Raw genomic sequence first — 22,426 nt, 5'->3', positions numbered from 1 at the left:
ATTTTCACAGCCTCCCTATGCAATGCATTCCGCCAACAGAAATTAATCTTGTCAAATAAAGCCTTATGTCTTCCTTAAATCTTAAAAAGTGGAAGCAAATACTGCTCCTATAAATAATAGAAGCAAATTTCTCTTATTTGTTCCTCTTTAGAACTGAAAATAAAACCCAATGCATCCTATCTAAAACCGTTGTTCCTCTTTAGAACTGAAAATAAAACCCAATGCATCCTATCTAAGACCGTTTACGCACTGGGAACTTCACTGCCCCAGCTCCCATGCAGGAGCACAAATTGGGGGTGGATGAGGTACACATGTCCAAATGCTCTCCCATGTGGGTGCAGGAAGAGGTGGGGCAACCTGCCACGACTAAAATTCCAGCCTGCAGCCTGGCATGAAACCTCCAGTGTGTAAACCAGGGATAGTCAAACTGCGGCCCTCCAGATGTCCACGAACTACAATTCCCAGAAGCCCCTGCCAGCATTCGCTGGCAGGGGCTTCTGGGAATTGTAGTCCGTGGACATCTCGAGGGCCGCAGTTTGGCTACCCCTGGCATAAACAGTCTAAGAGGAGGAAAGAGGTTCTTAGAATTTTAGCATACAGAAAAAACACACATTTCACATTTGTTCTCCAGGCCCCTTTCTAGCCTTGAGTTACAGACTTCCTCCTCTGCAGAGACCCTCTTGCGGAACAAATACGGAAGAGCGACACCACAAAGCCCTCCTGACTTTTGCTTGGATTCCAGGCCCTTGTCTTCTTTGCAAACAAAAAGAGGAAGAAAGCATGGACTGGGCACCTTGTGAGGCATGTGGGGATGAGAGAGCTCTGAGAGAACTGTGCCTGGCTCAAGGTCACCCAGCTGGGTGCATGTCAAGGAAGAGCCGGGAATCAAACCCAGTTCTCCAGATCAAAGGCCGTCACTCTTAACCACTACACCAAGCCAATTCTCAAGGAAGGAAGGGGGCAACAATACAAAGGCCGTATGTTTCCTCCTCCAAGTACACAATCCCACATGAGCTACAACAGTTTGTACAGCATCTTGCGTTAAGGACTGCGGTGGATGGATGCGTGGCATTTCAACAGCTATAGAATTCTGGCTCCTAATACTCTCTTGTAGCTGCTGCACAGCTGAGTGCAAGCAGAAAAAGGCTCAGAAGGATAAGAGGAGAAAGAAACCTCAGGCTCTTCTTTTTCTTCTCCCGGAGCACTATCATTATTTTTAATCCTATCCCATAATTTGTGGTTGTCGCTGACATAAAGCTTCTGAACGCCCGAGGTTAATACCGCAACGGCGCATAGTCCTCCCGATGGCTTCCCGTCCTCAAGAGACGATTCAGCGATTGTGCTCCATAACTTGAGCTACCCTGTGGAACTGCAGTTCTTTAAACTTCGCCAGGGAGCAGAGAATACAGAATAATCCCTATTTAATATCGATTTATCCATTGCGCTTATGCTCCCGGAGATCTTTCAAAGAGCTCAGTTCAGTTCCCAGGCAGGAGTTTGTGTGAACATTTGACGCTTGCCTAACAACTGAGGCAGATCACAGGTCTACGTAGGTGAATACAGTCTCCATTGACTCTGCAGCAGCTTTCCAGCATTTCAGACAGAAAAAGATCTTTCTCAACACTTCAGAGCCTTCATTGAGGGTTCCAGAGACTGGACCTGCTCCTTCTGCATGCAAAACGAGGGTCCTGTCACTCAATTGCACCTGAGACATTCTAAAAGGAAGTCCGGTGGTGCCCTGAAGACCGTTTTATGCACTGGGAACATCACTGCCCCAGTTTCCATGCAAGAACACAAATCAGGGGCGGATGAGGTGTACCGGGCCAAATGCTCCCCCAGGTGGGTGCAGGAAGAGGTGGGGCAACCTGCCATGACTAAAACTCCAGCCTGCAGCCCGGCATGAAACCTCCAGTGTATAAATGGTCGAAGAGGAACAAACTTCATTCCAGCCTAAGCATTTGCAAATGACAGCTCACGTCATCAGATACACACAAGCATAAACTTGGTGGAATGGTGCACTCCTATGTCTCCGATGAAGTGAACTTTGAATCACAAAAACCTATGCATGTGTGTTGGGTCATCGTTGCTTCTGATTTATGGTAGCCCTCAGAATTAACGTCCATCCTGTCATTAACAGCCTTGCTCAGGCCTTGCAAACCGAAGGCAGTGGCTTCCTCTGCTGACTTAATCCATCTCATCTTTTCCTGCTGCCTTCCACTTTTCCTAACATTTTTGTCTTTTCCAGTCACTTCTGTCTGATAAGGTGATCAAAGTACAATAGTTGCATATTACAATTCCCCCTTTCGTTCATTTTCTCTTCTTGGCTGAGCGGCCCCTTTTCTTTCTTCTTTGTTTCTCCGCCTGTCCCACTTGCTTAAATGTATGAAGATACATGCTGACCCAGCCTAGGGAACGGAGGGAATAACCAAAATCCTTCTTTTTTCTTTGTCTAATAATGGTACATGAGAAGGTAATGGTAATTCAAAACTAACTGTTCATTTCACTTGTGTGGTGAAAAGGCTAGGTAGGTGTCAGGTTGAGGACTTAAGAGGGGAACAGGCAAAAGGAATGAGGTAACTTTGTATAAATATAAACAGTGGTTTTTCACAAAAAAATAGCTGCCTAGTTATACAGACAGGTCTTTAAAATGGAAGAGAGGGCTTTCTTGGCCATTCTGCTTAAATAAACAAGCATAAGCTTCTTCGTCTCAAAGATATCGGTGAAGGAAGAAGCATTCACACAAGTTCAAATATTCCTTCTTAACCACTTGATAGGGATCAAAACTAGTCAATAGGAGTTATTTCCCTCGGATTTAATAGGGATCACACCCCATTACTCAGAGCTATTTCTCTCAGGAAAGGGCCATTTGTCCCACTTCCTTAATGTAGGATCCCTCTTGATCCTCTCCCTCTGCTTAACTCCCCTTCACTGTCAACAGCCATTCCTAACTGCCACTCTAAAGCAGGGGTAGTCAAACTGCGGCCCTCCAGATGTCCATGGACTACAATTCCCAGGAGCCCCTGCCAGCGAATGCTGGCAGGGGCTCCTGGGAATTGTAGTCCATGGACATCTGGAGGGCCGCAGTTTGACTACCCCTGCTCTAAAGTCACAGGACTCCCTTTGAATCCTCTGTCCCTCAACCAGGTGAAAGCATTAACCATTTACTGTCCATTACACCTCAAGTTTAGTCATTTTAGTGTGTAGGGAGAATTCAGGCTTCATTCAGTCTACAAGCCACTGATTTGTCTTTTTATATATTTATTTGATTGATATTTTTTATACTGCCCGCCCAGCAGAGCCAACTCAGGGCTCTCCACAGCCTCTGTAACTCTCCTGTAACACCACATTTCAAATGAATCAACTTTCATCTTGCCAGCTTTCTCCATTGTCCAACTTTCCCGCCCATACATGGTAATGGGGAATACACAAAACTTTAAGCTGGAATACATTTTGATAGTTTTTAAATTGTCACTGTTTTATCCTACTGCTATAGACTAAACCATCTGAAGCTATCATACAGGCAGCTTACCGAAGAAGAAGCTACATTGGTTCATTTCAACCTTTTTTTGTGCCATTACCAGTGAGTCCCCCTTGGAAAGATGAAATCTCTTTTATCTTTCATCATAATCTTTGCGGTTGATCTGGCTCCGTCAAAGCCTGATCCACTAAGCCCCTACACATGCAACAGCGTCTTATAGGTAAGACGATGTGCATCTGTGCAGAACTGTCACATTATTTTGACTGGAAAGAGAATTCGGCAGAGAGAAACCCAGGGCTCTTTACAGTGAGTTTCCAGTCCTCATGGCTGTGAAGACCGGTCTCAGAGACCGGGAGCAAATGTATGCAAAACTTCCAAAACGGAATAGGATTTTTCAGCATGCAGTCTGGTCTTCAGGATTTGTGGACCGCTAAAGCACCCTCACTTACACGAACAATTCAGGATGCAAGCATACTCAATTTGCCTGATTGCACAGCATGTATGGTTTTTTGGTGGATACCTTTGCAGAATACACCCAGTGGAGCTTTGTGTTTTACAAGACTTATTCATCAGCCTGCGTTAACATCCACATTGTTCCACCAATTTTTTTTTTTTTTTTCTTTTTTGTATGACCGCCGCTCTCGGAAACCGGCTCGCGGCGGTTCACAACATTTTAATACAATACAATATATTAACCATTAAAATTCCCCATTAAAACCCCATTAAAACAATGACTAAGTCACAATGATGGCGATTAAAACTATTCCCGTACAGGCCCACTGGATGAGCAGAAGGGAACGGAGGATAATTGGGCATAGGATGGAACACTCTGGGGAACCAGGTCAGTTTAGTACTGGCCTCCCCCCTCCGGGGAGAGGGGTCCGATCTTAGCCCCGGGCCATCACCCGGCCTTAGACAAACGCCTGGCGGAAGAGCTCCGTTTTGCAGGCTCTGCGGAACTCAGAGAGCTCCGACAGGGCCCGCAGCTCTTCAGGGAGCTCATTCCACCAGGTAGGGGCCAGGACCGAAAAGGCCCTGGCCCTTGTCGAGGCCAGGCGTGCCTCCCGGGGTCCTGGGATCATCAGCAGATTCTTACCCGCAGAGCGAAGTGCCCTGCGGGGGGCATAAGGAGATAGGCGGTCCCTCAAGTATGCAGGACCCAAGCCGCGTATAGTCTTAAAGGTTAGTACCAAAACCTTGAACCTGATCCGGAAACAAACTGGCAACCAGTGCAGCTGCTTCAGCAGAGGCTGAACATGGGACCTCCAAGATGATTTAGTGAGGACCCGTGCAGCTGCATTCTGTACCAGCTGTAACTTCCGGGTTAGAGACAAGGGTAGGCCCGCGTAGAGCGAGTTACAGAAGTCTAATCTAGAAGTAACCGTTGCATGGATCACAGTGGCCAGGTGTTCCGGGGGCAGGTAGGGCGCTAGTAGCCGAGCTTGGCGTAGATGGAGAAACGCCGTCCGGGCTACCTTAGTGACCTGGGCCTCCATGGAAAGTGAGGCATCCAGAATCACTCCCAAATTCCTGGCTTGGGGCACAGATGACAATTGTACCCCGTCCAGGCAGGGAAGACGCGCTTCCTGTTCCTGCTCCCTTCGGCCTAGCCAAAGGACCTCCGTCTTAGAGGGGTTGAGTCTCAGGCGGCTCTTCCTGATCCATCCAGCCACTGCTTCCAAACAACTGGCGAATTTTTCTGGGGGGAGATCTGGCCGGCCATCCATCAAGAGATAGAGCTGGGTATCATCAGCGTACTGGTGACACCCAAGCCCATAACTCCGTACCAGCTGAGCCAGGGGACGCATATAGATGTTAAATAACGTATGAAGTCCTGCTCAATCCCTTCCCTTCTCAGGACAGAGACTGGATGTAGCTATGTCAAGTCCATCAACTCTTGCATGTCGGCAGCTCCTAGAGAGAGAATTCCTTTTTATCAAGTTCCCCATGTGCATGGAATATTAAAGGTAAAGGTAAAGGTATCCCCTGTGCAAGCACCGAGTCAGGTCTGACCCTTGGGGTGACGCCGTCTAGCGTTTTCATGGCAGACTCAATACGGGGTGGTTTGCCAGTGCCTTCCCCAGTCATTACCGTTTACCCCCCAGCAAGCTGGGTACTCATTTTACCGACCTCGGAAGGATGGAAGGCTGAGTCAACCATGAGCCGGTTGCTGGGATTGAACTCCCAGCCTCATGGGCAAAGCTTTCAGACGGCTGCTTTACCACTCTGCGCCACAAGAGGCTCTGCATGGAATATTACCCCACTGTATAAAGATATACCTCCCTCCCTCGTCACCATAGAATCTTATTTAGAAAGGAAAGCGTTCACACTGGCTCAGCTAAACTCATTTCCTTCTAATGTTTTCTTAGGGAGGTTTAACCAAATCCCTATAAGCAATGAGTTGTATCTTCATGGGTGTAAGGTGCCAGACCTACTTCCTCATATTATTTTGGTCTGTCCTAAAGTCTCTACATATCGCTTTTTGATTAACGATGCATTGTCCACTTTTCAATCTAAACTGGATGAAATAATTGTTAACAGACCGCTTGATGGCTCTGCTCCTACACAAACATCTTGTATAGCGGTGTTTATAGGTAATGTTTTTAGAATTAATTCCATGTTATGAACAAAACTGAGTGACACTGTTTTATTATAACTATATATTACTAAGTATATTTTGCATTTCTTGTTCCTAAACGCCAAGAAAGGATTCTCTATCTCCTAGTGAGAGTTGAGAAAACCACAGAAACCCTACCCAGGATGGTGTGCAGCAGCAACAGAAACTCACAATTGTGGCCGGGTTCCTTTGTTTACATTTTCTCCAGAGAAAAGGCCCATTATAACAGAACGCCAATACCTTCCTAGCCAACCAGTCCGCATTAACCGTTAACCTATTCTAAATTCCTTAACATCCAAGATGAAAGTGAACACAACACGAAAGCTCATACTTCAAATAAAACTTGGTTTTATTTATTTATTAATTATTGCATTTTTATACCGCCAGAAACTGGCTCGAGGTGGTTCACAAAATGAGAATAATACAGCAAGCTCAGTTTAAAATATCCCATTCGAACAACTCCAGCACCTAAAAATACAAAATGGCGGTATGCTGAACATCCTAAAAAGATCTTACCGCATACTCCAGGCATCAACCTCAGTATAGATGAATATAACCAGTTGGAAAGGTAGAATCAGGCTCCTTCAAGGTGTTGCCCTTCAAGGTGCCATGGGACACAACATCTGTACAACAGAACTGTGTAGGGTTGCTGGTTTGTGTCCTCCCCCCCCCCCAAGGCATTTGAATACAGTGGTGGTGGGGAAGCCTAGAGGGACATGCATACTGGCCTTGCCAATTAAACGCAAGAGAAGGAGAGAGACAGGGATACAATTACGGCTTTCTGTAAATTACTTCATGTAATTAAATCTGCTTCCCTAAATTACAAACCATTTAGTTCTTCTTTTATAACAATGTAAGCAATGACCAACAACAACCTTTTTATGGAGCCTGATGCCATAAAAGTTGTTAGCAACAAAATTTTCTGCCTCTTCATTTCAAAGCGGCCGTCGTAATGAGATCCGTTCCCTCCAAGACTGGGAGCTGCTCTAAGGAGGAGGGCGGGGGGGGGGGGGAGAAAGAGAGGCCGGCTTTGTTCCCTCGCAATCTGCTCCAGGGCTGAGGCTGTATTTAACCAACCGTGGCCTGTTTGAGACTTATTGATCAGTTAATGAGCAGACGCAGGAGTTAACAGTGTTCTGCAGGGGAGGTTTATTAAAAGGGAGCTTGGGCTTTTAAATAGATGCAGTGTAAGGGGGGGGCACAGCAAATCATGTTGCCTTTTATGAAGCTGATGGAGGATCAACTTTTGTTCCGCTACTTCAGGTCAACATGGCTACGCACCTGAATCCATCTTGATGGATTTGGGGTAAAGAATTCTTTTCTTTTTTCTTTTTAACTGGACCATAAAAGAACATGGGTGTGTGTATGCAGGGAGGGGGGATAACGGGGAACTGAATGCCGAAGGGAACGTTTGGTACACGCAAACACAAAGGCTAGAATTCATTTGGTAATCTAAAAGGTTTGTTCTCAAATGTTTCGTGATCTAGAACAACAGGGGCCAAGCTGCAGCTCTCCAGATGTCGGTGAACTACAATTACCATGAGCCCCTGCATGGCAGGGGCTCATGGTAATTGTAGTCCACGGACATGTGAGGAGCCACAGCTTGGCCACCCGTGATCCAGAGCAAGGAAGACTCCATCAATTCTGCCCCCCGACAGAATTAAAAAACTGAGGAGAGGACAATGACAGAAGCCAATTTGGGCCCCTGCTGGAGAGAAAGCTGAACCACAAACTGTGTTCGAATCAAGTCTACCTTATTTTCCTCTTCCCTCCAAAAAGAACCGGAGAAAAGAAATGGACTGATGCTTCGTTGCCTTTGAATCTGGTCTTTATTTTCTTAGCGCTCAATGGCAAACTGAGAAAGCAAATAGCACAGAGGGACCTGGAGACCTGGGTTCAAATCCTGCTGGGAACCGTGTGGAAGTCATCCCCCATCCCCGGCCATGTCTCAGCCCACCCAAACAAGATGACTGTGAGGATGGAGGGACGCCCCCCACATATACTGGCTTGATCTGTGCTTGCGGGTGGGGAGGAACATAAAAAGATACGTCTCATACCATCATGGACCAAGAGCACCTCTGGATAGTCACTCAGTTTCACCCGAAACCTACCTATCTTGCAAGTATGTTGTTGGCAGGCTGAATGTCAGAGCATTTATTATTATTATTATTATTATTATTATTATTATTATTATTATTATTATTATTATTATTATTATATTCCTAGACTGTCTCTTTCCCATTGGGCTTTGCATGCAGATGCAGTCGGTACAACTCACGCACAGCAAAGGGCATGTCTCTTGCCCCACCCCTGTTCGTATTTCTTCACATTGGGTCTTGACGCTGTTTCCCGGATTTACAAGGAACATTCCATCCCCCTCCTCTTCTTCTCTACTTCAGCAACACACACAGTTCCCCCCCCCACACACAGCTCAATTTTCAGATGGGTTGTCTTTGCGGCGGAACAGCTGCAGGAGGCAATTGCATTTCACAGGTGCGTGAAATTGTCCCATCTCTCTCACTTCAAGAGGAAAAAAAGAATCAGCAGCTCCCAGCTGGAGAAAACGGAAAGCCACAGAAACTGCGGTTTCTGGAACTCAGTTCTGCAGAAGGGCTTTGAGCGTTTTTGCAGAGTTTTAACTTCTAAGCATACCATGTGGAATTGGATTTCTTGTCTTGGGCTGGCCAGGCCTCTGGGAAATCAATACTCAGGCCTGGCCTTTATCTGCAATTAGGAGCTGCTTTTTGGTACCCCGCATTTAACTACATGAAAGAGTCTCAAAGCAGCTGTCAATCACCTTCCCAGGACAAACACCCTGCGAGCTGGGTGGGACTGAAAGAGCTCTGAGAGAACTGTGACTAGCCCAAGGTCATCCAGAAGGCCTCATATGTCTCAAAGCGGCTTACAGTCACCTTCCCTTCCTTTCCCCACAACAGGCACCCTTTAAGGTTGATGGGGCTGAGAGAGCTCTAGGAGAACTGCTACTGGTCCAGTCACACAGCTGGTAGCATGTGGAGGAGTGGGGGAATCAAACATGGTTCTCCAGACTGTAGGCTGCTGCTCTTAACCACTATGCCAAGCTGGCTCTCAGTTACAATAACCTCCTCCAAAACCCTGGGGTTTCTTGATGGCCCTGGAAATGTTTCCTGAACAGCTGAGAGTTAATTAATTTTTAATATATATATATTTAAAATTATCACATGATATGACCATATATGGTCATGTCAATCTGCCCCTCCCTCCCAAAATGGCCAATGATGGGCCTGGAGGGGGTGGGAAGGGGAGGGGCCTCTGCTTCCCAAGCATATTCTGCATGATTTGGGGTTTCTCAAAACCTGAAGAACGTTTCAGGGGTTTCTCAAAAACGCTGAGAAAGGTTGCTCTAAGCTACCTAGACAACCACCCTCCTGGCTATTAAACCTGGCGGAGGACAGGTGTTGCCAAGTAAACACAGACAGCATAGCGACAATGGAACAAAACCTTTGTAAAGATGTAACACTTGGGGCATGAGAAGAGGGGGTGGGGTGGTTCCAAGAGCGTTCCTGTTCCCGCCTATGAAATTTTGGAGACTGCACAACACCACTTAGTCTTCTAACCTCAGGCGTCAGCAGGCCCCGATGAAGGGGTTGCTTAGCAACCGTGCTGCTCTTCCTTCTCCCAGACATAAGGAAGGGGATTGCACAAGGCCTGATGAACACTAGGGAAGGGCATCGGCATGGAGAAGAACAGCCCCCTTGCTCTCTGGGGCAACCAGTTCTGGAACACTTTGGTGTCCCACGCCTTGCTTTAGGATTCACTAATTAGCAGGCCAAATATCTCTGGTTCTGCTTTCCTTCCCTGCCCTTCTGGGCGGGCGTACGGTGGAGCCATAGGACAGGCTGAATCTAAGAAGCTTTAACACATCAGGACGGATTCTGTTAAATTAGCAGGGCTCCCGTAGGGGGTGCTTTTTGTCCCTCCTTCCCCGCCGCCACGGCTGCGCCGCGCCTGCCGATTCCCCCGCGCTTTGCATTCAGCTTTCGGCACCAAAATGCCTAACCGGGACTTAAAGCAGATTTTTAAATTAGTTCCTGACAGCGCAAACAGATTGCTATTGATTGAAATGAGCCTTATTTTAGTTCTTCAGATGAGCAGCCCTAATGACTAAATACTGTATTGCCCATTTCGACACTTTGCGCCCGGGCTCCCCAGTGGTTTCTTAGGCAGCTGTGAAATCTCTTTGCTTGCAGATTACTAGGGGAGAAGAGGAGACGGCCATCTGTGACTGAGGAGCACGGCGGCTTCCGGGCTCGGCTCAAGACTGACAATGAAGCCATATGTGCTCCAACGGTCCCCATTAACCACGGGCGGCCTGGTGCCTGTCCTTGGGAAATGACTGTCCCTTGTCCATCCCTCTTTTCAACTTCTGGGGACGTGTAGCAGAAATCTTGCAGCGTGCGCCGCTGTTCTTCTTCCAGCTTTCCTCCTGCCCCAGAGGGTTTAGATCAGGGGTAGTCACTGCGGCCCTCCAGATGTCTATGGACTAAAATTCCCATGAGCCCCTGCCAGCGTTCACTCATGGGAATTGTAGTCCATGGACATCTGGAGTTTGACTACCCCTAGTCTAGATGTTAAGCCTCAGTGTAGAGAACCCAGATTTATTTATTTATTTTATTTATATACCGCTGGTCTCAAAGACTCGCAGCAGTTTACGATAAAAGGATAAAAACAAGACAACCCTTAAAAAATGCACCTGGTATGTCTCTCTCTCTCTCTCTCTCTCTCTTTGTGTACGCAGATTCAAGGGGGTAGCCATGTTGGTCTGAAGTAGCACACATAATAAAATCAGAGTCCAGTAGCACCTTTAAGACCAACAAAAATGTATTCAAGGCGTGAGCTTTCAAGTGAGCCTCTGAGGAAGAGTGCTTGCACTCAAAAACCCATGCCTTGAATTAATCTCTGTTGGTCTTAAAGGTGCTACTGGACTCTGATTTTATTATGTGTGTAGGTGTTACATTATAATATTATTACTACTACTACTACTACTACTACTACTACTACTACTACTACTACTACTACTACTACTACTACATTTATTTGCCGCCACTCCTGAGACCGGCTCATGGCGAGTTACAAGGTGTTCAATAAAACCCCCAATAAAACCCAATTAAAAACAGGGCAAGATCCTAGAACAAAACTGGCACAGACACGGCGGAATTCCTCACTCATCCAACCCACAACTAACTTCTAGGCTGCATTTGAGTGGCAAATTTAAGGCGGAACTCACAAAGGCACACACCCTGCTTGTGTCAGCTTTCCATTAGCGGGGAGACTGAGAAAGAGGGAAAGGCATTTTGTGGCTGACCAAGAGAAAACACCGAACTGCTGCCCGAAAAAAAAAGACATCTCAGGGCCAATTTCCCACTGCCAAGTGAGATGAGAAATCCACAATGATGATAATTCTGAAGATGAGAGGGAAGAGGGGGAGAGGATCCATGTTTTCCCCCTGGGACACCACCCCAACTATTACATCTGCCCGTTTTTGGACCACCCAGTGGGCCCGTGTGGGATGCCTTTTTTTACTAAATTATATATTGCCATCAATTGTGTACGAATTTTAGAATATTGTTTGAATGGGGTTTTAGTGGAGGATGTTTAATGATCATTATGTTATGGATCTGTGTTGCGAAACTGTAAACCGCTGCGAGCCAGTTTTCTGAGAGCAGCCCTAATAAAGAGCAGCCCTATAAATCCAATCATAAATAAATTAATAATAAAATAAAATAAAAATCCCACCCACCGATAGGAAAGAAAAATATAGGCAATTCATTTGTCCCAAGACCAGAGAGATGGGGAGGGGGTACCTCGGGCAATTACACACGAGTTCTCCCGCCCAATTGAAAGGAAGTAGAGTGAGGAGTATCTACTTGTAAACAAAAATGGAGTCTGCCAGTGAGAAGGGGGCAAAATGGAATCAGAATGGCAGTTCCTGGCCCCTGGAGTTGTGGCAGTAGGTGGGCAGGGCTGAGGGAGCGGTCTGTGGCAGGGTGGGAACACGGGGGCTGTGGTCACACTTCCGCCCTGCCCTTAGTGGTGGGGGGGGGCTGAGTGCAGATGGGGGCCCTGCCGTGCACAGCAGAGGCCTGAAGGGCCCTGTGAGTGATGGGGCTGAGGCAGGCATGACATCGGCAGCATGCCATCCCCAATTGGCTGTGGGAGCTGAGGAGGAGGGGCTTACCCCCCCCCGGTCTAATCCAAGGGCAGGCACATTGTGGGAAGTGCCCTTCATGTTTTATATATAAAAAGGAGTGTGTGTGTGCGCGTGCGTGCGTGTGTGTGAGAGAGAGAGAGAGAAAGAGAGAGAGCTCTTGGCACATGAAGCCATAGCAAAATTTGGCTGCTATCGTTTCATTTATGCCTCCAGTCTTTCTCCCCTAAGGCTACTCAAAGCAACTTACATGGTTCTCCTTTCCTCCATTTTATCCTCACAACATCCCTGCGAGGTACGCTAGACAGAGAGTGTACGACTACTCTAAAGTCGCTTGAGAAGGTTCCAGAGCCACCACATTCCTTCGGTCTGAATTGTACCTGAAATGGCCTCAAGGCTTTGCATTATTTATTACCCTAGTCCTGAAAAATGCAAGCATCGGCTTCACATTCGACAGCTCAACCTACAGAATGGGAGATCTCTCGGTTTTTCACCTTCAGCAGCTGGCGTCTTTTAAACCAGTACAGGAGTTCTTTTAAATACAGACTTCTGTTTTTGCAGGATGCAGCTGATGAACATAAACTGCAGCCTACAGAAAAGCAACTCTGTATTCATAAGAACGTGTGTAAGTGGGCGAGGAGGGGTGGGTAAGGTAATTATTTATGGGACCCTATAAGCCACAATTCTGCTGCAGAACAAAGAAAGCATAGTCGGTTTGTAGGTGTAGAATTTATTTGCCTCAAATCTCAACTTTCAGCATTAAAAAAATAAAGGTTCTAGTCCTGAAGGTTGGAAAGAGAGGGTTGCAAACCCCCAGGCAGTGTTGGGTGATCGCTCAGAATCTCAAGTGTGCCGCAAGATCCTGGGATCTTCCAAATACTTCCCTGCATCTTCCAGATATTGACTTGCAAAACTAATTAACCACGAGAAGAGTCTCGGATCGGGTTTACTGATTAATAAATACTACGAGATCCTGATAGTCTTTCTGCATCTATTTTCAAACTAGAATCCCACCAATAGGGGATTTCTACTATTTCTACAAATAGCTCTTCTATTTACAGTTCTGGGGTCTGGGTACCACGCGCAGCATGGACGGCAGGGATGGAGAATTTATGAATGGAAAGAACAGAATGCTCCTAATAGATTTCAGCCGCATTATTCCAAGGCTTATTGGAAAATTACAGTGAAGAGAGCCGCAGCCTGGCTTGAGTGAACAAACAGGCAATGCCGGCCAAGCAATTACCAGGCTCAACCGCCCAGCTTCTTAGAATGGTGTGTGTGTGTGGGGGGGGGGGGGACAGACGGACGACGAGGACCTTCCCGTTTTTATAAGTGGAAACTTCAAAGCCTCACGCTAGCTGGCCTCTAGAGTCAACACATGTGAGCAGTGGCCAAGGACCCAGCACCCAAGAAGGGCCTACCTGTAACCAATGACCCAAAATGTTCATGGAACGGTACGGAATTTATTGTGAGATCCAGTAGGTATTGTACAGGCAACTTAACCGTGTAGCTGTATGCGCTTTTATTTGCATTTTCGCTAAGTTTTTGGGCATTGTGTCATAAATGGCACAATTAACCTCAACCAGGGCCAGGGTCTTTTTGGTCCTGGCACCCATCTGGTGGAATGAGCTCCCGGAAGAGCTGGGGCCGTGCGGGGGCTTCCGACATTCTGCAGGGCCTTCAAAACGGAGCTCTTCCACCAGGTTTATGGTTGAGGCCTACATGGTGAGGAAGATCTGATACCGCCCCCTGCCCACTGGTGCTATGTTCCCTCTTCTCACTTCACAATACAGATTTGGGGGTGGGGGAAAGCTTAGTGGGGTTGAAGACCGCCATGATTTTCTAGGAGTCTGTTTTTATTATTATTATTATTATTATTATTATTATTATTATTATTATTATTATTATTAATAATTAGATTTATAGCCCGCCACTCCCTTGCGGCTTTACTGTATGCATATGTGTGTCCACATTTATTTTAATAGGGGTTTACTGGGTTTTTATATGGACAGATTGTGACCCATCACGAAATGGTTCAGGAGTGGCGGGTAATAAGTTTAAAGAATAGATAGATTAGATAGATAGATAGACAGACAGACAGACAGACAGACAGACAGACAGGGTAGCTGTGTGGGTTTTAGGCATCCCAGTTCCCAGGTGGGACCCGGGGATTCCCTAGGAGTATAGCTCATCTCCAGGCAACAGAGATCAGTTCCCCTGGAGAAAATGGCTGTTTTGGAGGGTGGACCCCATAGCATTAGACTCCACTGAGGCCCCTCCATGCCCCAAATCCCGTCTACTCTCAGCTCCATCTCCAAAGTCATCAGGTGTTTCCCAACCCAGAGCTGGCAGTCCTAGGAAGCAGGGATGCCAGTCCCCAGGTGGGACCTGGGAGATCCCCTGGGATTATAGCTGAGGTCCACTGAGGTCCTTCTCTGCCCCCAACCCACCCACTTCCAACTCCGTCCCCAAAGTCTCCAGGGATTTCCTAACTCAGACCTGGTGACCCGAGTTGGTTTGCAGAAGAACATTTAGAGTTGAGACCACCAGTAGCGGTCAAAGATCCCTTAATTGTCAGACTCAAACAGAATAAGTATGTTCTGGATTCATTGGTTTCCAAACCCAACCCTGCACAACGCAAACTAACTCTGAAAAGTAAAGAACTGAATACCCAGAAGCAGCAAAACACTTGAGCATTGGCTCATTCCTAATGCCAGCCCGTTCGCTGCGGGTTCACAGCGGTTTCTCCATCAGCACCAGTGGAGAGAGGAAGTGTTGGCTGATAGCTAGACAAACACTGCTACAACCACTGAGCCATCGAGCTGATGACTGAGCAGAGCGTTTCCCCCCCCCCTGACATCCCAGAAGAGCAGCTGTAAGTGATAAATGGCCTGCCGTTGTCCCCCCCACCCCTCCAATGCTTCTCCCTTTTCACCTCCTTAGCTTTGAACAAACATGTTAGTTCAAGCGAAGCCGGCTGGGGGCTGTCCCTATTCTGCTTGGCTGCCAGACTGGAGCTGTAGCTGGGGTTTGTTAATGCCTCGTCAAGCTTTGCATGCTAGAGGAGGCTGCCAGAGAAAGGAAGTGTTTGTGTGCAGGGCGGGGGGAGCCCAGATCTTTATGCTTCTTGCATTTCCTAACCCACTCCGCCCCTCCCTCACTCTCTTGCACACATGCCAGGGTCCTAAATTCGCCACCTGGCAACATGCAGGAAGAGGTGAAACATGGAAAGCATACTAAGGCTAGGTTTGCCAACTCGCTCGCCCAGCGCGCATGCTCCCAGCACTTAGAGCTAGATATCCTTCTGTATTGTCAACTGCGGCAAAACGGAGAGTCAGATCAGAGGGTGCTTAATTGCAGAATTTGCCATGTACAGAGTGAGGAAAAAGAGCACTGTTTCAGCGTCTTTGGCAGCTGAGGTCCCTTGCTGCGCACCTAACTTTTGAAGGTAGCCTGCTAGAACCAAGGGACCTCAAGCAGGACAAGAAGACCCGTCAGCCGCGGGCAGGATTGAAGGAGAAGGAAGCTGCGGCGGACGGTTCAAAAAGTTCTTCGTCATTAAATTGCAGTGAGAGACAGAACAAGGGCCGGATTGTCGCTGGTTTTCGGGGGGACCATGTCCCTCAGTGGCTCCCGATGCTTATTTGCAATCGCCGAGTAATGATTTCAAAATGCATCTTTCCACGTTATCTTATAGCTTTCATGTATCAATCAGACCATTGGTTGTAGCAGTCCTCTATGCGTTTTAAGGGTCCTCCCACTTACCACTAGAAGCCATGGTCTCATTGATTGTTTTGAACTTGTAGCCATCCACAGTGTTCTTCATACCCAAGGAGCCTAACAGGCACACCAAATCCCACTAGTCAAGCTAACCAGTTCTGTCTACACACATCTGTGGCTAATGCTAGTCTGGGCGCAAGAATGAATACATGCCAACTGGATCCTCCATGGCTGCTTCTCACATTATACAGCATGGGGAGTCCCAGGTAATTCTAGCACCACAGCACCCTCTGTTAGACCTTTCACTCTATGATCTTATCCGCTCTTCTGATCTCCATCCCTCGGTTTGAATCTGCTTTGTTGCCCTGGTAACGATCTACCATCTGACTGGTCCACGGAGAATGATTCAGCATTATCAGAATGCTGAGAACTTAGGGATTAGAAAGCCACATGCCTGCCTTCTCACCCATGAAACATCAAACCACTGAAGACGATCAAGACGTACCAAGTTTCAAATACCTTTTGACACACGGACAAAAAATTCAAAGAGGGAAGATCAGCCGGTAAGGACCAAACTGGTTCCATCACTCAAAGTAAAGTGGCTCTGCCACAAACTTCTCCAAATTTGATGCATCAAAAAAATCATTGCTCTTTGACTCATCCAAGCTGAAGCAAAAAAAACCCACACACACCTTGATAGAGACCAGAGCAAAACCAGCAGGAAAGTCTCGGCCCTACCTGCTTGTGGACTTTCAGGAGGATTTTCTTCTTCACCCTCTCCTTGCCTAGATCCGTCTCTCTCCCTGAGCTCCCGGCATCCTTATTATGGCCATTTTCACTGGGCGCAGCTGACATGCAATTTTCCGATTCTCGAGGCTTCTTCCCTGGATGTCTCTCCCATTTTTCCTTCCGTTCCTGAGGCTTCAATGACATGTCCTTCTGCGGTGGGGAAAGAAAGAAAAAAAATCAGAAGAGGAAAAAAACCCAGAACTTATTTTAAAAAGTGCAGAATCAAAACAGTAAGCTTACACACACACATACACACAAACAATGCTCTAGTTCCCCGTCTTCAAGCAGCTGCTGGACAGATACACACACACACACACACACACACATAAGCAAGCAGTGTCTTAAAATGCCACCCATTTACTCTCTCCATTGTATGTGATTAGTGCCATTTGCTTGCCGTGAAGGAAAGTAAATCTCGCAGACTCTGCGACGGAGGCAAAAAACTGCAGCCATAAACCCTCCATTCAGGGCTAGCTGCAGCTCTTCCAAGATGCGCTACATCATGCGCCTGTGATTCCCAGTTAGCAGCTTATAGCTCCTATTTTAAATATACAGTTCTCTTGATCTGGAGGCTGGCAACCCAAAGTTCAATATTAGTCCCAGTGTGGTGTAGTGGTTAAAAGCAGCGGCTTCTAATCTAGCGAGCCTGGGTTTGATTCCCCGCTCCACCACATGCAGCCAGTTGGGCGATCTTGGGCTAGTCACAGCCTTGATAGTGCTGCTCTCACAGGGCTCTCTCAGCCCCATCTCCCTCACAGGGTGTCTTCTGTGTGGAGAGGAAGGGAAGGTGACGGTGGAGAGGAAGGGAAGGTGATTTTGAGACTCCTTATGGGAGAGAAAAGCAGGATATAACACCCAACTCTTGGGGGGGGGGGGCTGATCTTGGCTTCAGCTTGAGCATAATAAAGCCAAACACCAAAATGTTTCCTATTCCCTGACAGTAGCAATTCAGCATTCAACCTGCTTTGCTAGCAAGATCCATGGTAGCTCTTAACGGACCACGACGGGCCCTCGGTCATTACTTCCGCTTCTGAAACAGAGAACTGCCACCGCCCCCGAGGTCATCTGCGAGCCCTTATTAACTTCCTTAATTCTTCATCATAAATTCTGATAACAAGCAGCCCTTCAAGGACAAAATAACAAACCCTATGAAAAATTAACACTTTGCCACTAGCCACTGAAATATAATTAAAGATGAACGGAAACATCACGGCCACAGTGACGCACCACTGCTCCCACCGTAGATTTAAGAAAAAACAAGGGAAAGCAAAGCAGTTGGGGAAGAAAGGAGACCAGAGCGGAATGCACGACTTAATTAGCATTGCAATAGCCTGATGCAGTACAGTCTCTTCCGAGTCGAAGGAGCCCCCCAGGATTAAAAAGCTCTTCCCTAACAGCTGCTATCCAAGATCCTTGACTGGGGATGTCCAGGCTCGAACTGAGGATCTCTGACATACTCTTTGCCCCTGGGCTGCAGCCACACCTGCTTCCTATCTACTGACCACAAGCACACCCTGACTCATGCCTGGCATACCGCACCATGCAGGCAAAACCAAGGTGAGCTAACGTGCTATCAAGCTTCACAAGTGGATGATACGAAGTCCTATGCAGAACAAAGTGGCAGAACAAAGTGAGTCCTATGCGGAGTTACTTCAGTCCATGGCCTCTAAGATCAGTGGGCTGGATTCAGCATCACATTTTCATCTGTCTCAGAGGTATTCCTAAGGTTGCCAGATGCCTTGGTCTGGTTGGGGGTCCCCCAGTTTTAGGACACACCTCTTTCCCCCGCTGCAACCCCCGAAAACCAGAAGAACGTTACAGATTAACATGACATGCTGACATCACCTGGAAGTTGGCACGTCAGCAGATGCCTCTCTTGTTTGGGGGCAAAACTCTATTGTTAGAAGCTAAGAGCTCTTGCATCAAAGTCAGAGCATTCCCCCCAGCCAATATGCCAATACCCCGGTGAGCTAAAAGAATTATCTTAGATCAATAATAAAATAATAAGATCTGTTCCACATATATTTCTGGCAAGGCCTTAGAGGAGGAGCCTGTCTCAGGGCATAAGTTAACACCCACTCAGGTTGGCTGTCCCACACCTGAGTGCCTCCTCCTCCAACTGGCTTACCTGTCTGTCCAGCAGCCATCCAACTGCCTTCCATCCCCCACCCCTGAGCACTATCCCAGTGGTCTAGCCAATGGACCCCTGTTCCGTGGGTCTAGCCCAGGGGTAGTCAAACTGCGGCCCTCCAGATGTCCATGGACTACAATTCCCAGGAGCCCCTGCCAGCATTCGCTGGCAGGGGCTTCTGGGAATTGTAGTCCATGGACATCTGGAGGGCCGCAGTTTGACTACCCCTGGGCTAGCCAATCCCCTTTTGAAGCTGCCTATGCTTGGAGCCATCACCAGTTCCTGCGGCAGTCAATTCCACATGTTAATGTCTCTTTGGGTAAAGAAGATGATTATAATATCGCCCAAGCTGGTTACAGAAGCGACATTATTGTCCTTCCATCCCTAGGCCCTCGAATAAAGAAAACTGCTTGAACATGCCACCTCAAACTTGGGTGGCGAGTGAACATCTCTGAAATGGACAAAGGTGCCAGTACAGAGAAGACCCTGCCCCTAAGTCAACGTTGGCAGGTTCATATGGGAAAGAAAGTTCCCCCAGATATCCCGCTCTTGCACTGTATCCTGTCTTTATTTTTGCAAAGAAACTTAGGCTTTAAGATGGGGATTTACCTGTGGATGCCCAATGAGAGCTTCATGACCGAGCGAGCATTCGAACTCAGCACACACACACAAACCCCATTCCAAGAGCACCACACCGCAGCCTACGCACTCTCTTCAAACGTAAGGCGGCGGCAGGAACGAAAAAGATGTGCAGATGCAGCCTACAATTCCTATCCACAAAAAGGGAGTAACGGTATTAGCCGCGACGTTCTCCTGGGATATCAAGAGGGCAAAGATGATGTGAATTGTAAAATGATGCAGACACTGTGGACAGCAGTGCAGTAAATGATCAGTTAGCCTTTCTGCAGCGACATCTCTATTCAAGTCGTTCTGCAAACGAGAGGCTGCCACAGAAAGCCATTTGTCTCGAGTCTGCTGTTAGTTCAGAAAAAGCATTTTCGTTTACTGCCGAGCCCATGGAAACCTAAAAGGCCAGGCAGAAAAACAAAACAAAACAAAACTGTGAGCCAGGATCAATTGCCCTGACGACTGCTCTGTGCTATTTCCTCTTCCAATTTTAATTAGTGGACTGGTCCCCTGTGCAAGGTACTGCCTCCGTGCGGCGAGATTTGTACCGAGAACTGGCTTATAGGGTCACCTCCAGAACTGTACCTATTCTTTTAAAGTGCCGTATTATTTTTAAAAGCAGCTGAAATAAACATTTCTTGGCAATCAGGGGAATGCAATTGGTGAGAGAGTTAAAAAAAAAAACCTAAGTGCCCAAATTGTGGCCCCAAATCCATTAAGGCAAGATGGACAGATGATGTGGAGTACCTACATCGGCCTTTTCCAGATTATTGATCATGCATATATACACTGGCCATGAGACTGGGGTGAGGGACAGCCTCTAGATCAACCTTTTTCAACCTTTTGACCACAGAGGAGCCCTTGAAATAATTTCTCAGACTTTGAGGAGCCCCAGAAGTGATGTCAGCTGGCCGCTCCCTGTGCCACATACCCAGAAGTGACATCGCTACTTAGCCTTAGCCTTCCTTTTGCGCTCTCCCCGTGCATAGGCCAGAAAAAGACCAGGAGCCAAGAAGAGAGTCTGGACCCCCCACCCCACTCCTGATACCACGCTACTTCAGAGCTACTATGAACACCCTTCAGAGCTCCCAAGGTCTCCCAGGGGTCCACAGTCCCCCGGGTTGGGAATCCCTGCTCTAGTTCAAAAGAGCAAATCTTTCAGGCAGAATTAAGCCCAGCTTCAGGAATTAATCATGGCTCAGCCTGATTAAACTCCTAGACGGAACAATTAAACTTCTAAAAAGAGAGCCCCCTCAGTCAGAAAGCTCACCAACTCTGACCCGAAACTTGAGCTACTGTAATCAATATCAATTACAGCCCAATTGCAAGAGAAGCCTTCCCGGGGTTTAACCTTGGCCTGAACAATTCCATCCCCAGACGCTGCCATTTGTCCCCCCCCCCCTTTCAAAACACACAGCCTTGGCCTTAACGTTTGCAAAGCAGTGGTCTGACATATTCCAGAGCAGCTCGCTTTTCAGAACTGCCTGACACTTGCTCTGACCCTGTCAAATGTCTGGCTCAGGAATCAGATGACCTGCAGCGTGATAAGTCGATGGCCTTGAGAGGGTTAAGATGTTTAAAGATGCTGGACGCTTGCAATTCTGAAATAATGCAAACATCTCTCTGTGTGTGGGGCGGGGGGGGTGTTGGGTGGGGGTGTGGAGTGGGTTAATCCCAAACTTGGAAGGGACAGGCAGTGCTACTGGACGAGGTCAGATATGAAAAAGGCAATGTTTCGGCTCTGTCTGCCACACCCTAGCTTTCCAGCTGCATGGCCCTGTTTTTCAGCACTGGGAAGGAATCTGGAGATGGTTGCCGATCCCCAGATGGGGACCGAAGATCCCCCAGAATGAGAACAGGTGGCTAAGAACGTCTGGAGAGTGACCTCTACAGCAGGGGTAGTCAACCTGTGGTCCTCCAGATGTTCATGGACTACAATTCCCATGAACCCTTGCCAGGGTTTTCTGGCAGGGGCTCATAGGAATTGTAGTCCATGAACTTCTGGAGGACCACAGGTTGACTACCCCTGCTCTACGACATTACACCCTCCCCTCCTCAAGCCCCTCCCCACACTCTGCCCTCCAAGTCTCCAGGTTCTGCCGTGTCATTCCCCTGCCTGTACAACCCCGGCCATCAGGAAGAGGTTCCTGATAGTTAGAGCGGTTTCTCAGTGGAACAGGCTTCCTCGGGAGGTGGTGGGTTCTGCACCTTTGGAGATTTTTAAACAAAGGCTGGAGAGCCATCTGATGGAGAGGTTGATTCTGTAAAGATTCAAGGGGGAGGCAGGTTACAGTGGATGAGCGAGAGGGTTGTGAGTGTCCTGCATAGTGCAGGGGGTTGGACTAGATGACCCAGGAGGTCCCTTCCAACTCTATGATTCTATGATTTTATGATTCCCCAGGTATATTTCCCCAGTTTCCTCCAGGGAGGAATTTCTTGTAAGGCGAATCGGCGGCTGCTCCCCTCCTTTTCCTCCCCCCTCTCCCCACTTGCTCGGCCTCCCACCAGGCGCTCTCTGCTTGCAAGTGCTTCACTGCAGGGTGATCGCTCACATCTCCTGCGCTGCCTCCCTGACAGGCGCTCCCGCACGGCTATTAAGACTCCCACCGGCGCTCGCTGTCCGTCAGAAAGGAAATGATCCTGCTTTAAGCCATCAGTATTTCCTCTGGTGATGGCAGTAAACGCCCAGCGAGCGCACGCAGAATTACTGTCAGCGGAAAGCGTGTCAGGAGGCAAGGGAGCTGAAATGATTGAAGGGAAGCCGGGGCACCGTTTCCAGGTAGGTGAAATGAAGCGTACAGCCAGACCAACCTGGGACCGGGTTTTGCAGTCTGCAAGGGATGTTGCAGTGGGAGGAGAGGGGGGAGGCAGAAAAGA

The 22,426-nt window shown here is 47.8% G+C and overlaps 1 protein-coding gene across 25 annotated transcripts in view; it reads right to left on the bottom strand.

Moving 5' to 3' along the window:
- Positions 1-22,426, bottom strand: part of FBRSL1 (fibrosin like 1) — a 668,249-nt gene that overhangs the window by 487,023 nt on the left and 158,800 nt on the right. For all 25 annotated transcript variants that reach the window (XM_077309268.1, XM_077309269.1, XM_077309248.1 and 22 more), the window contains exon 2: positions 16,741-16,941. In XM_077309268.1, the coding sequence (XP_077165383.1) occupies positions 16,741-16,935 (195 nt within the window). In that variant the 5' untranslated portion in view covers positions 16,936-16,941. The remainder of the gene's footprint in view (positions 1-16,740; positions 16,942-22,426) is intronic.

This window comes from Paroedura picta, chromosome 13 (assembly GCF_049243985.1).
Source record: "Paroedura picta isolate Pp20150507F chromosome 13, Ppicta_v3.0, whole genome shotgun sequence".
NCBI lineage: Eukaryota > Metazoa > Chordata > Lepidosauria > Squamata > Gekkonidae > Paroedura > Paroedura picta.
The sequence above is the reverse complement of the archived record's forward strand: the minus strand, read 5'-3'. Positions and strand labels throughout refer to the sequence as shown.